Source organism: Neltuma alba, unplaced genomic scaffold (assembly GCF_004799145.2).
Source record: "Neltuma alba isolate B1F8T4 unplaced genomic scaffold, ASM479914v2 tig00012579_pilon, whole genome shotgun sequence".
NCBI lineage: Eukaryota > Viridiplantae > Streptophyta > Magnoliopsida > Fabales > Fabaceae > Neltuma > Neltuma alba.
In genome coordinates, this window is record NW_021637031.1 from 13,447 (window position 1) to 25,472 (window position 12,026).

Below are 12,026 nucleotides of genomic sequence, written 5' to 3' on the forward strand. Positions count from 1 at the left end.
ATATTATAATTATTTTTCTTAATACCCTCTCTTTCTCTTCTACTTGATTATGGTTGAGGGAGTATCCATAAGGGTAATTTAGAGAAAATTAATAAATATAAGAAATGGGTCTTATTTAGGACCAAAACTAACTCAACAATTATTAAAATCTAGAGGAGTATACACACACATATATTGCGTGTGCATTGTGAAGTTGTGAATTCCATCTCATTTATGATTTCAAACTTTTACCGTATGCCTCCTTAATTTTAGAAAAAAGCTAAGCATGTATGTGTATAATTTATGAGAAATTATAAGTATAAAAAAAATAACGGGGAGAGGAGGTGGTTATGATTCACGTATGTCAACTTTTAGTGTGATTCTTGTGTTTTGAAAAAAATTACAATTTTGTTTGAACTGAAAATACTTATGAATTTATAATTGAATACTTATAATTTAGAAATGGATACATATGTAATTTTACTGCTGATTTTATTCTTAGGTATATCTAATATTTCAACATTTTAGTGCTGTATTTTAAAAATAAGATCACAGGTAAAATTTCACAAAAAAAATATAACTAAAATTGTGCCATTGAAAAAATTGAGATATTAGGCTTACTTGAGAAATAAAATGAAGGTAAAACCGCACGTTTACCGTTTATAAATTTATAAACTTTCATGCAACCTAAGGTACATAGTTAAATACAAACATAATGAAAAGAATATAAATTTGAACCTAAAAAAAAAGTATTTGTTGAGAAGGTTTTAACCTTAACGCACTCTGCTCAACAGAGCTTAGTCTCAAACCCAAAATGATTCAAATATACTCTAAGTTATAAAGAAAAAATACAAAAGATGAAAAAAGTTATTAATTTATGTGAATAATGATTAAGATACGCTTATAATAAGAATTGAATTAAAAACTACTTAAATTGAAAATGTTTATTGTAAACTTTGGAATTTTCAAATTTCAAACTAAAATAACTAAATTAGAGATTTAAAAAAATACATTTACTTAAAAGTTAAGATATTAAATTAAAAATCAAAATAAAAGGTTTTGGAAAAAATATTACTTGATTAATTATTTAACGTGATTAAAATTAAATATATAAGTGCTGGCAAAATAATAAAATTAAATACATGAGAGTTGGTCTTTTTTTATATTATTTTCACCATTTTTTAGCAACGGCTAGTAGAAGAATCTAGACCCTTTGAAGGACGACGTGGTCCCCGCAGTGTCACGCGGTTGTTCGGTACCGTTTTCGCCGTAGAAGTCTTCAAAAATTGTCGACTTTTACTTCCTGTTCTTTTCCTCCTTTTCATAAATAGAACACGTCCATATTCGACCGTTGCCACTTTTCACACGCACCCTCCCTCATCTAACCTTCTCCGCTTTCAGACCACGTGTACGCTCACGATTCATTTACAGCTGTAGCCCCAGCCTAAAAGCACTCCCCAAATAACAGCTTGGACCCGCTCGTTCCCCCTGTCACTTTCTCATACGCGTTTCCTTTCTTTCACACTTTGAACAGTCAATACAGACCGTTAGATTAACCTCGAGATGATCGTGATGCTATTTTTCTTTCTTCAACGGCTGAAATCACATCTCCTCGCGTTTCTCCTCCTATAAATACCCGTCAAGCCCTTCGTCTCCACCCCACAACTCAGATTTTGATAACCTAGCAGCATTACTCAAGCTTAAACGTTTGAACTCTCTGACGCATTTGCTTTCTCTTTCTCTGTCTCTCTTTGTACAATTTCGGTTCTTAGAATTTCTCCATCTCTCTCTAATTCTACAATGGCAAGGTACGGAATTGTGTTGATGCTAGTTGCCGCTTTGTTGATGAGCTCGACAATGGCTCAACAATCTCCGGCTTCTTCACCGGCGAAGTCGCCAATGGCTGCTCCACGGAAGGCGATGGCTCCGTCTCCCATGGCAGCGACACCATCAGCAAACTCACCGATGGCTTCTCCTCCCGCTCAGAGTGGATCTGCTACTGCTCCTACACCGGCTACTGTCAACTCTCCTCCTTCTCCTCCCACATCTCCCTCTGGGTCACCTGCTTCTACTCCGGCTTCTACCCCGTCCAACTCTCCCACTTCGATTGCTGCCAACCCATCAGGATCGGAAGCCGCACCTGCTCCGGCTACCAGCAGTGCCGTTTTGAACAGATTCAGCGTCACCGGATCCGCCGCCGTGGTGATTCTCGCAGCCGCTTTGCTGGTGTAGAGGGATTATGGAATCTTTGCTGAATCGAGAGTCTTAAATTCTTTTTTTTTTTTTACGCCTGCATTATATAGAGAGTTCTGGCGAGACGATTTATTCATTTAATTATTTTACTTTGTATTCTACTTATTATTAGCATGAATAATATTTTCTGTTGGATTTTTTGTCATTTAGTATACAATTTTCTTTTGTTGCTTTATACTCCTTTAGTTCTTAATATATGACTCAATTATTAAATAGGTTTTGGTTCTAAATATAAAACTTACTTATTATATTTATTAATTTTTTTTAAATTATCCTTATAATACTCTCTCAACTATAATCAAGTAGAAAATAGTGATGGGGTATTAAGAAAAATGATTAGGATGTTAATTATGGTGTTTGAAGAAAAATATGTCACATTTTTTATAATTAATTAACTTACCTAACTTCTTTAATCTAATCAAATTAGATAAATGGATCTTATATTAAAAACTGGAAGAGTATATAATTTATATTACAGCATTTGACATTTTCGTGGTGATTGTTCACGCGTAATATGTGATGAAATCATATTGTTGAGCGCAATTCGCATACAGATTGAACTTTACCAAAACACAAAAGAAATTTCAATGATGTGTTAAAAGTATGCTATAGAAAAGAAATCAATAATGTTCATCCATAGAGAAAGGAAAAGCATGAAAGAAAAAAGCCTCCATAGATTTAGCAAGATAGAATATAAAAGAAAATATAATCTAAATATTTTTGTTTTGCCGGACTAATTTAAATATAAGATTATAATTTATTTTATTTTTATATTGATATATTTTTTAAGTTAGTTTTCTATAATAGTTAGATAAAATTTTTATCAAATTGATAAATAAAATTATTTTGAAAGACAACACATATTTATTATAAATAATTAGTTTAAGTAATTTTTTAATTTATTATTTCTTGTACATATACTCTAGTTTAAATTAGTTTTTATATAAATAAATAAATAAATAAAATTAGTCTTTTTTTTAAATCAAAACTCAAATTGTAATATCATATATATAAATTACCAACAAATATTTTGATCTTATAGGGGAATTCATTATTCATCTTTTTCATTACTCATCTTAAAACTTGGACTAAATAACATTAATATGCTCCTAATGGGTGAATATTTAAGTTAGTCTAAGGAATTGAATGGATATTAATTTTAAGATTATTCTTAAAATTCAACGTTGTTGGCTATGAATATTATTTTTAATTCTTAACCAAGAAGCAAACTTCTTCCGATTCTTGTGGAGTGGGAAGAGCAAAAGGAAAGCGAGGGTCATGGAGCCACAGTGGGACAAATACTAGCTTTAGTTTTGTAATGAGAAGGACAGGACAAAATTTACTTTAGACTGCTTTGTTTGGCACTTTAAAACTAATGCTTTTTTCTTTTCTTTTTTTTATTTTTCCAGGAAAAATTAAATGAATTAACTTTTGAAACGTAAGGAGGGGGTGTGAATTTGGTTTCACTTTTGCGTTCTGCCTTTGCTTGTACCATGAAAAGCGTAATATTAATATTATATTTATAGGGAATTCATACTTTTTTGGTCGCTTCCAAACAAGACCTAGCCCACCATCACATGGTCTAAAGGGAAAGAGCCACGACACTTACAATAATTATCTCTTTTGACCTCACTTCTCCGCTTCACATTGTCAATTTGACGACCCCTCAAGAAGGGCCTTCTAACTTTTTTTTAAAAATATTATTTTTGAAAAATTGAATTATAATTTCGCTTTTCTTAACTACAAGAGATATTCATGTATACTAATTGGGCTCACAATATACTGCTTCATATTCCAATTATAAAATTTAGTTTATAATGTAAATTAATAATAAAATCTAGATTGTCTTGTAATTTATATTGCAACTTATATTTTATAATTAGCATTTTATTCTTTTTATGGCTAAATCAAATCTCCTGGTCCTTACGGAAAAAAAAAAAAGAAATTTCACGTTCTTCCTTTCAGGAAGGGAGGATTAGGAAAATCCTATTGATTACAATTTTCTCCAAACCCTTAGAAAAGCAGAGGTAGTAACTCTAATTGACCAAAGTGTAATTTGGGGAAAAATACTCACTTAGGATTTACATTATTATAACTTAAATAGTTGGCATACTACATACACCGAAAGAACAATAAAGAATAAGAGGGAAAAGAGATAATAAAAAAAGTTTAAGACTGGGATAAGAAGAAATTGAGTAAAACGTCCCTTATTTATAGTGTCAGGATCACCACTATCTAGTAAGGTGAAATTTCTCTTATAAAGTTAAAAAAAAAAAAAATAACTTTCTTTCTCTTACTCTTTTTGGCCAAATATTTATATTGCTTTTAGAAGATATATTTGAAACCTTTTCTAAGTATAGCAGATGACATTACAACTAGGGCAATTTGCCGCTGACAACAACTTCGTATGATTATAGATATAAATAATGTTTTAATTCTTTGAAAATAATGCAATTACTTTCACATACGAGAAAATGTGGAGCATTGGACCCAAATCCTATGCATTTGCGAAATGAACGTAGATGATGTATTTGAAGAGAGATACATTGATACATCGAGGGGGAAAAGGTAAAGTAATAAATCCCACATTTAATTATAAGATGTGGGATATCATGCACCTACTTTTTGTTACAGCATAATCTCATCAGATATTCATTTACATTTTATACAGGAAGAGCCATACGGTTGCAGGTAAAAGTATTGGACCCTGTGAAGCTTTAAACATTTAAATATTGGGTTAATATGCAAAATTTGTTTATAAAGTAAAAAGTCACACCAACCATTAATATTTTTAACGATAGTAATAATATTGTTGTGATTTTAAGCTTTCAAGATAAATTTATATAGCGAAAAACTTTCGAGTACAACGTTCCTAAATGAAAAAGGTTTATGACAAATTTATACCTTAATCATGTAAATATTTAATTTTTTAAAATTATAAGTGACATCAAATTCAAAAGTTCTTATTTAGTGGGGAGTTTTTATATTATTAGAATATAGAGTTAATTTAATTTTTTGTCTTTAAAACTTGCCTTCGTTTTAGTTTTGTTCTCTCAGGTTTCTTTTTATTTATAATATTAATCCCTATAATCTAATAAAAATTCTGGTCATTTTGCCCCTTATAAAACTAAAACTTATGATTTAAAACTTGAAAAACTAAAACCAAAATAATGACAAATTTAAAATATAAAAAATTATATTAACTCTAGAATAGAACACGATAACATTTGACTTTCTTATGCATAATACTATTTTCGGTCATAATTATAAGATCTCATTTATAGTTTGTAAATGAGTTCTTATAATTAGAATTAAACGTAGTATTTCTTTAATATTATGTCCAGTTTTTAATTTAAGAGCTAGTTTGATTTTTATTTTTATTTTGTTTGTCCATTCAGTTTATCGGAACTTTACTTCGATTACATCTGGATCCGACCTGTAACAACCCCCGTAATTCATGGTAAATAATCATTTTCAAAACGATAATTGCTTTAAAAGGCTAACCATGGTAGGAAGGACAAACCTAATCAAATAGAAATCTACCATAGTCAATAACAATTCAAATCTTTAACGAGGTAGTAGTTACTGTTCTAGAATAGTAAAGATAGTTAATCAAATCAGAAAGGATCAACATTTGATTTTCCATGTATATATCAAATCCATCAGCAATACTCTGAAATCTCAACTACAATTAAGACCCATTGTAAATGGGCTAGGACATTGAAGTCCACCAAAATAACTACCACTACTGCCCATTATCAATTGCAATCAAAATAACGATCACATATGACCAAAAAGGGCTCCGCCCAATAGTACAAGTCTAGAATGCAGCGGAAAGGCTATGATAATGTTAACTAAAACAAAAAGGCCCTAAAGTTTGGCAATATACATCAGTCAAAAACATGTATATCAAAATAGAGGCTATACAGAGTGGAAAGGAAACTCAAGCCTCGGACACCTTCCCCTTGGGACCAACACCTGAACCCTCGCCTGAAAAATGTTAAATAACCACGGGGTGAGTCAAATTGACCCAGTAACCACAATTCCAATTCAACAGGTATCCAGGGAGTGATTACAAGATAGCTAAGCGGGCAAAGTACAACTTCAAATAACATATAAGTTAAACATCTTTACAGAAAACAATATATAATAATTCAAAAAGTAACTTGCATGCATTGAACTTCATCAATCATCCTTATAACCTCCTTGTAACCTCTGACAGAACCCATGGGCTATTCACACATAACAGGATTCATCTTTTTTACAAGACTGCACCAAGCTCTCCAATAATGAGGTGTAACTCGGCCAAAAGTTACAGAGCTCATATCGGACCATGGGTTCCCTTTCCTTGGAATATGGAAAGGTGTCATGTCCCTTGGGCTGACCCTTGACCCGGCCAAAGGAAGGGTGATACCGAGGGCCCTAAGAATGTTAATGCCAACCACTGGGCGCCAAGTGGCGGCTATACCACGTGGTATAAATAATCAGACCTCCCACAACTACATTTCAGCACAACCAACACAGCCCAATCCAACCATCCAATTCCACACAATTTCATATCCATAAAGTATTCTCATATTCAATAATCAAATTTATTCAACATTAACAAGATATTCATAAGATGAAATAATTCATGCCCACTTAACTAATAAATTTATCAAAACTTAAATCTTGATATAGATATATAAATTACTTTTCATACAGAAACCACTATAACACATATTGAGAACATTTATAATATCAACACATGCTTATAATCACATCAACAAGCATACAAAGTAAATTAGAAAGTGGTTACCTCAAGTTCTTGACACAAGAACTAAAAGTAGGAGGATTCAAACCCAAGAGCCCAAACCAAGCTTACTCTACAATAATAAATTGATAAACATATATTAATATAAAAAGACTAATTAATATAGCATTAAAATAGTTTATTAACTAAATCCCCATAATTGGTTTGCTTAAAAAATTATCTTTAGAAAAATAATAATTCATCTATTCCTCCAAGTGACAATTCCTAATACTTCCTAACCTATTTCTCTCATTCACATCATTAATAAGAATATTTCTTTCAAGTCATCTAAAAATCTCCAAAAAGTGCTTATTTTAACTCTTAGAAAAATAAGCATATATCAACTATGCCTTCAATCATTATTAAAATCATATTCCCTTCTTCCATTAATCATTTCCCACTTATTAGAATCAATAACTTAGAATATTTTCCTCAATTTCCTCCAAACACCCAACTTCCACTAATTAAAGTCTCTCCAAGAATCATCAACATTACTATTTCAACAACAATCCTTAAAGTTTAAGCATTGGATCCTCAATATAACCTCAAGTGAACTCAACTAAGAGATAAATTTCGAAATTAATATCATCATTAATACAAATCACAATTTCCCAACCAATCCCTAACTCACATTGCCTCAAATCAACCATCAACTAAAAATCTAAGTCATAAGGCTTCTATTCTAACCCCATAAGCTCCATTAATATCATCAAAATGAGTTAGAAGCCTCAAAGATTAAAAATCTAACAAGCCCTAAAATATTCATTCTTCTGCCATTAGCTAAGGAAAATAAAAGAATAAGGTAAATAAAAAAAAAAGAGAGGATGGGAATAACTTACCAGAAAAATCCCAAAGGAATCCCCAAGCAAACCCCCTTCTATTCCTCACACTCACTCACTCACGCTTACTGTTCGGTGATGGCGGAGCGGCACGAACCAGGGGAAGTGGACGACGCGGAAAAAGGGGAGAAGGAGTGTTTGAAAGTGGGGGTTACACGTGACCCCCACTTGAAATGCCTTGCTATACTATTTTTTTTTATATATATATATTAGCCACGGCCCAAACAGGGGAGTTAACCCCCCCTCCCACCAACAGGCGGTGGGTGGCCCACGTGCCACCCACTTGCCTATTTTATTTTATTTTTTTTTAATATTTTTTTAAAGTATATTTATATATAATATTTTTTTTATTATCCTTTCATAATTTATATGTATATCACAAATATTATGATTTACAATCTACACAGTACTACTAAATTTTTATTATTAATTTATCTCATACCCATATAATTTAAATCCTAAAAAAAAAAAAATAGATCGTTACACGACCCATGTCGCGTACTTGGCTATGGTGGGTAAGTCTTCCAACAGGGATTTTTGCATATGCTGAGGCTCGAATCCGAGACTTCGCTTAAGCGGTACCAAGCCGCTTACCACTTGGATCAATCCCCGTTGGTTAGTTTGATTTTTATTTTGATCATAAATATAATATTCTAATATAATTTATCTCTCATATTTATTTACTTTTTTAATATAATCTCTATAATAATGATAATTTTAACTAATATATTTGATTAGTAAGAATAATTTTAAAAAGATGACACCTATTTCTACAGGCTAAAACTGCAAAGAAGTCGCCGCCCCGTGATTAACGTTCTCATCCCGCTCAAGGAAGACTACTCGTTTCCTCTTAATTCTTCCAAACACCGCAGAGACAATCCCACCTTCGTGGATCCCACACCTTCTTTTGTGGAATAAAGATAGGACCAACGAAATTAGTATATCATCAATTGATCTCTTCGAAATATTTTATTCCTATTGCAGTCCCTAAAACTTTATGTGAGATTAAGTCTTTTTGTTTAAACAAATTTCTCCATTATTGGCCTCTGATCCGCACTAACAATTACTGTTTTCAAAGACTGATGATTTTTTTCATTAATTAAAATTATTTTTTACCGGCATTAATTAAAATTATTATTTCTTAAAGTGAAGTAGTTATTCATCTGTACAGATCACCAATAATACTCAAACCTCAACCCTAATTTTACAAAATACTAATTGTTGTTGTTTAAACTTTGTTATTATTGCATATAATTAAAAATTTTATTTTTTAAAATGAAATAATGATTAATGTTTAAATCATCATTAACACTTAAAATTTAACTCTAACTTTTCTTCAAAATATCAGTGGCAGGCAACTAAGCGGATGGAGTTCTTTTTTCCTCTTTGTTTTTTTTTAAAAAATAATACTATTTGACATTCAATTTAATTATAAATATAATATCTCAATTTATTGTTTCTATCATATTAATTTATTTTTTTAGATAGTTTTTGTAATAGTTACACAAATTAAATATTTTATCAAATGATAATTTTAAGTAATACACATAATTAACAAATATATTTTAAAAAATATAATACCTATTTATTATAAATAACTAATTTTACTAATTTTTTAATTTATTTAAATTAGTTAACTAATTATTATAATAAAAATATAAGGTAAGGTGATGATTTGGCAACGAAAGTAAATGCTAAAAAATTCTATTTAAGGTGTATTTTGGTTTTGGTGTGATCCTCCCAACTTTCTTTCACTTTTCCCAATTTCTTGACCGTTGCCCCGTACCCCACTCCCCTTATTTCATCCGACGGTTCTCCCTCGTCCTTGTCCACGTGGACGTTGGCGATTCACCCAACTGGCCTTTTTCTCTCATCATTGCCCCACGCGCTCGCTTTGAGAAACGCACCGTTTGATCTACCTGCCACTGCGTGCCGATCGCAAATCACGCGATCCAACGGTAATTCATATCCCCACACACGCGTTTCCGTTTGTTCCGCCTGATTATAAATACTCCCCCTCTGTTCTTTCTCGCTTCATTCTCACTACCTCAGTGTCAGTGCTTCTAATTCTTTCTTCTTCTCTCGCTCTGATTCTCTGTTTTCTCTTATTCTTTCCTCGTCTCTGAGAATGGCTCGCGCGAACACTGTGATTCTGATGATGTTCATGGCGGCTCTGTGCGTCTTCTCTGCAGTCGCGCAGTCTCCGGCCTCGTCTCCCAAGGTAGCGACGACTCCTTCACCGAAGAAATCTCCGTCGCGTGCCTCTCCTCCGTCTTCAACGACGATTCCACCGGCTTCTTCTCCATCTCCGACGAGTGGAAGCTCTCCTCCCTCGCCTACTGCATCATCTCCTTCTCCTTCTCCAGCTCCATCTCCCGCCGCCGATACTCCTACGTCGATCTCCATGCCTCCTTCTGAGGCTCCGGCACCTACTGAGAACAGCGCTGCTACGAATCGCTTTGCCGTCGCCGGATCTGTTGCCTTTGGCATCGCTGCCGTCGCTTTGGTCATGTAAAGCGCCGCATTGTGTAGCTCCTAGACGTTACTCACCACTTTTTGGTTGATCAGTGTTTAGATTATTCAGTTTTCTTCATTTAATTTTGATCGTGGTGTTTATTTCTCATACTCGTTGATCCGAGCTTTTATACGGTGTGACTGATGATATTCTATGCATCTTATTTTATAAAATATTTGTTCTAATTTTGATCTCTTAACCCCCGAAAATGTAATTAATTAAGCAAGCATAGCTGAAGGGGCAAAAAAGATCCGTCGTCTCCTCTCAAATCTTGAACAGATTCTAATCCATTTTACTTATCTTCTCGTTTCTTTAGACATTCAATTTTGCAAAATTAATTAATTTAAATTTATTTGATTAACCACCAAATAGCTTAGATTATCACGGATTCATTATTGTGGTTCCGGAAGAAATAGACAAGGCAGTTAATGAGCTTGATACTATAAAACTAGAATATTCACCCCCTAATTCAAAGATTTGAAAGTAAAATCTGCTGAAAAGTCTTACTGAAAATTACCCATCTCAAGCAGTAAATTTTGTGATGGGGTTTTTCGGCAAATTTCCTCATTTAAATATCGCACAATTCGAAAATAATGATCGAACCGTGAATATAAGATTTTTTTTTCCAGCCAAAACGGTGAATATAAGATTGGAAAAAAAGTTAGAGTATATATTTGGTCCTTTAACTTTGTACAAAACTTTAATTTGATCCGTCAACTTTAAAAAATATACTTTTTTGTTTTTTAGTCCGAAATTTTTTTTCAAAACATAATGATATTATGATCTTAAATGTTGATAAAATATTCTCAAATACTAACATATTAAGTTTAATTTTTAATTTAAAACATCCATAATTGTTGTAAAAAATCGTCATTAAAACTTAATGATTTTAGAATTAAAGGAACAAATATATACTTTTTAAAGTTAAAGGAACAAATTAAAATCTTATACAAAATTAAAGGACCAAATGTTAATTTAGTTCTTATCATATATGTTGAGGTGAAAAAGAAAAAGAAAAAGGAAGTTCTTATCCTAAATATGTAAATATATTTGATGATATATAATGATTCTCAATGTGTCATCTGTATATGCTAAATATTGATTTACAAGATATATTCAAATATCTTTAATTTTAATATTTATATACTAAATATGACATTCATAACTTCAAAAAAAAATCTGGTCAACATTTATTTGCGTAGATGAATCCCACGTCTAAGATAAAACTAGACCATTTAATTTAAAAAGAGAAAAAATCCGTGATATCAAGTATTTTTCCAATTAATTAAACCATACCTTCTATTATCTTCAATTGCTCTTTCAATTTCTTTTGCGTGTTTTATGGGTAAAAAAAATATAAAAAAAAGATTTAGAAAGATATGGATCATACTTCCATCAATATCCACTGTAGATGATATTGATCAGTGATAACTTTTGAAAAATACTTTGATTAAGTTTTTTATATTCATTTCTTTCTGTTTTACAAATAAGACAAGAAAGTAAATATGCGCTAAAAAGGAAAATAAAATGGGAATCCGATTTCGTAATCTAATTTTTGTGAGAATGCCTTAAATATTATTCAATGTAAAAGTTAAGAAATTGAATTTAGAGGAAAAAACCATCTCTCTTACCGTCTGATTAAAAAAAA

At 31.8% G+C, this 12,026-nt stretch overlaps 2 protein-coding genes across 2 annotated transcripts; both read left to right on the top strand.

The window, feature by feature from the left end:
• Positions 1–1,645: 1,645 nt before the first annotated feature.
• Positions 1,646–2,381, top strand: LOC114728883 (classical arabinogalactan protein 1-like). The gene has a single exon (XM_028915840.1). It carries the CDS (start codon positions 1,780–1,782, stop codon positions 2,209–2,211), a length of 432 nt encoding a protein of 143 aa, XP_028771673.1. The 5' UTR covers positions 1,646–1,779; the 3' UTR covers positions 2,212–2,381.
• Positions 2,382–9,954: 7,573 nt separating this feature from the next.
• On the top strand, positions 9,955–10,551 carry LOC114728884 (lysine-rich arabinogalactan protein 19-like). The gene has a single exon (XM_028915841.1). It carries the CDS (start codon positions 9,992–9,994, stop codon positions 10,376–10,378), a length of 387 nt encoding a protein of 128 aa, XP_028771674.1. The 5' UTR covers positions 9,955–9,991; the 3' UTR covers positions 10,379–10,551.
• Positions 10,552–12,026: the final 1,475 nt, after the last annotated feature.